This window comes from Olea europaea, chromosome 20, assembly GCF_002742605.1.
Source record: "Olea europaea var. sylvestris chromosome 20, O_europaea_v1, whole genome shotgun sequence".
In the NCBI taxonomy this organism is placed as follows: Eukaryota; Viridiplantae; Streptophyta; class Magnoliopsida; order Lamiales; family Oleaceae; genus Olea; species Olea europaea.
Genome location: NC_036256.1, coordinates 6,314,260 through 6,316,615, shown reverse-complemented (window position 1 = coordinate 6,316,615; position 2,356 = coordinate 6,314,260). Strand labels below are relative to the sequence as shown.

Genomic DNA, 2,356 nt, shown 5'->3' with positions numbered 1-2,356 from the left:
TTAACTTTTAGACTTAAACATTTCCTTTTCTGTAACTCGTGTGCTTGCGTCCCTTGGAGGCACGTTGTTTTCCGTTTCCAATTGTAAAGTTCATCGCCAATAAAAAGAACACCCCTTTTTGGGACTTTGTCTCAAGAGGTTTCGTCCCTTACACAATCGTCTGATCCTCTTTAATTGTTAGCGAATTAACACGCGCGAAACAATTGCACAGGTCAAAATTTTTAAAAAGAAATGAATGTGTATAAAGAAACACGTGACTCATCTTTGACAACTTAAATTTTATAATGAGACGATTATTTTTAGGTTCTAAAATGTTGACTAATATAAATCCAAGTCATTGTGGTTTTGTACAAGCCTGCAGAATAAATTTACTCGTCAATATCCAAGCACTTTAATGGTGGATTTTATCAAGTCACAACGAGATAAATGATTAAAACTAAAGAATTTTCTTCCTATCAAAATCCCTACAATCTTAGACTTCAAAGAATAACGGAAGTTACAAGCAGACATACAAATCTAATACATCTTTGAAGAAAATAAGGATGACGAAGGAACAATCTTGTTCCATTATGACATTTGGCTTCGCTTTAAAGTTCAAAATTATTGTAGAGATCTAAGAGATGTACCTAACAAAACTACCCAACAATTGAAAAATCCCCTCAATTACCAGGATTCAATGGGTCCATACCCTTGATATTCCCCGCAGGATCATAGGAACACACAACGTAAACACCCTTTTGATTGTCGCAATAAACAGAGCCACTGCACCCAACCCTTGTCGTAGTTTTCCATATCACATTCAAATAATGGCCACATTCACATCCATCTGTCTCCGGTTGGCACAGGCAAAGATTCTTGGTATGATCGAAAAACTGTTGTTCATTGAACCAATTTTGTACCACAGAAGCCGGTGTAAACTCTGAATATTGCATCCAGAAAAGATTCTCCCCATATTTTCCTGGAGAATGGTGCCTGTAATCGCAATCTACCTTGCGCTGCTCCGCCCATGAACGAGCGGCCGTGGTTAAATTCGCGTCCCACGTCAATGGTGGGATGCCAACTTTCCTCCTAAGGTTATTGTGGGCTTTGACATACGCGGCCTGTTGCTCGTCGTATTTAGGCACAAACGGGGGCGGAGGAGAGCTGGTTTGGCGGTTGAATGCTCTCACCACCCGCTTCTTCAATAAGTTTCTTGGGGTGTCATGGATCACTTTGGCTTGGGAGAAAACAATGAAAGTGATCAAAATCAAACCTGCAAGACTTTTAGCCTTCAACATTTTTGGTGTATTTATTCGGGCAGATTCTTTATTTTTTGATATATTGATTGCCACACTCACTCTCGTAAAGGGAGAGAAGCGGCAAACGATCGAGGTGAAAAGGTCGAAAGGGAAGGGGAATTATATAATTTGATTTAAGCTTTTAACGTTGTATTGCCATTGGAGTAATCTAAGGTGGGGAAAATTTTCCGTAAATTTCATGTTTGGTATAAATTGTTGAACAATATCAACTTCACAATAAATACAATTTTAGTCAATATTCGTTTTACTATAAACGTTGATAGAAATTTAAATTAGAATCAATAATTAAGTTTAATTGCACATTTTATGGTAGTCACAAGTTTTATCAATTTCTCAACAAAATATTTCGTCATTTTTATTTTTTATCAAAATCTACTAAAATTTTTTATTTATCAAACAATTGAAAACTAACAAGACTTTATGAAACATTTAACGGCCATCGCCTTAGGCCCAACTATTCAAAGGGCCCAAATTTTTTTTATTTGTTTGTTTAAAATACAGAGACCCGAATTTTGACGTTCATACCATCGATGACGAATCGTATGATCAGGCCGAAATGTGTTTGGCCGAATTGGTAAAAGGGGATACATATACTTGTCCCATAATGGCCAAACCTAGGCCATCGGGCAAAGATGAACCCGTAAAGGATGGAAACATAAAGGCTAGAACGTTCTCGTTCGATGTAACCAAAGCTGACCTTATATTCGATAAGTTATATAGGGATAAGCAAATAAAACTGAGCGATAAGCACAAATTGCCAAACCCTGAACAAATAAAGGGTAAAAAATATTGTAAGTGGCATAATGCATGGTCACATTTGACTAACAATTGCTTGGTTTTTCGTCACGTATTGCAGGATGCTATTGAGTCAGGACGAATTACGTTCGACGATAAGAAAAAGATGGCAGTGGACGAGAATCCTTTCCCACAGCCACTTGGGGTAAACATGGTAACATCTGGATTCAAGAACAAGTTACCAAAATTTAAGTTAGTCATAGATGACGGAGAAGAAGATCCTAAACCACATCCCAGTGTCTTTGAACGTATCAAAGGAAAAG

At 37.5% G+C, this 2,356-nt stretch overlaps 1 protein-coding gene across 1 annotated transcript; it reads right to left on the bottom strand.

The window, feature by feature from the left end:
• Positions 1 to 343: 343 nt before the first annotated feature.
• On the bottom strand, positions 344 to 1,373 carry LOC111369497 (pathogenesis-related protein 1C-like). Its single transcript, XM_022991031.1, has one exon. It carries the CDS (start codon positions 1,275 to 1,277, stop codon positions 660 to 662), a length of 618 nt encoding a protein of 205 aa, XP_022846799.1. The 5' UTR covers positions 1,278 to 1,373; the 3' UTR covers positions 344 to 659.
• Between the last annotated feature and the right edge of the window lie 983 nt (positions 1,374 to 2,356).

What these genes read in the sequence shown, in the direction of transcription:
- LOC111369497 (XM_022991031.1), bottom strand. Translation starts at nt 1,277, where the DNA reads ATGTTGAAGGCTAAAAGTCTTGCAGGTTTGATTTTGATCACTTTCATT.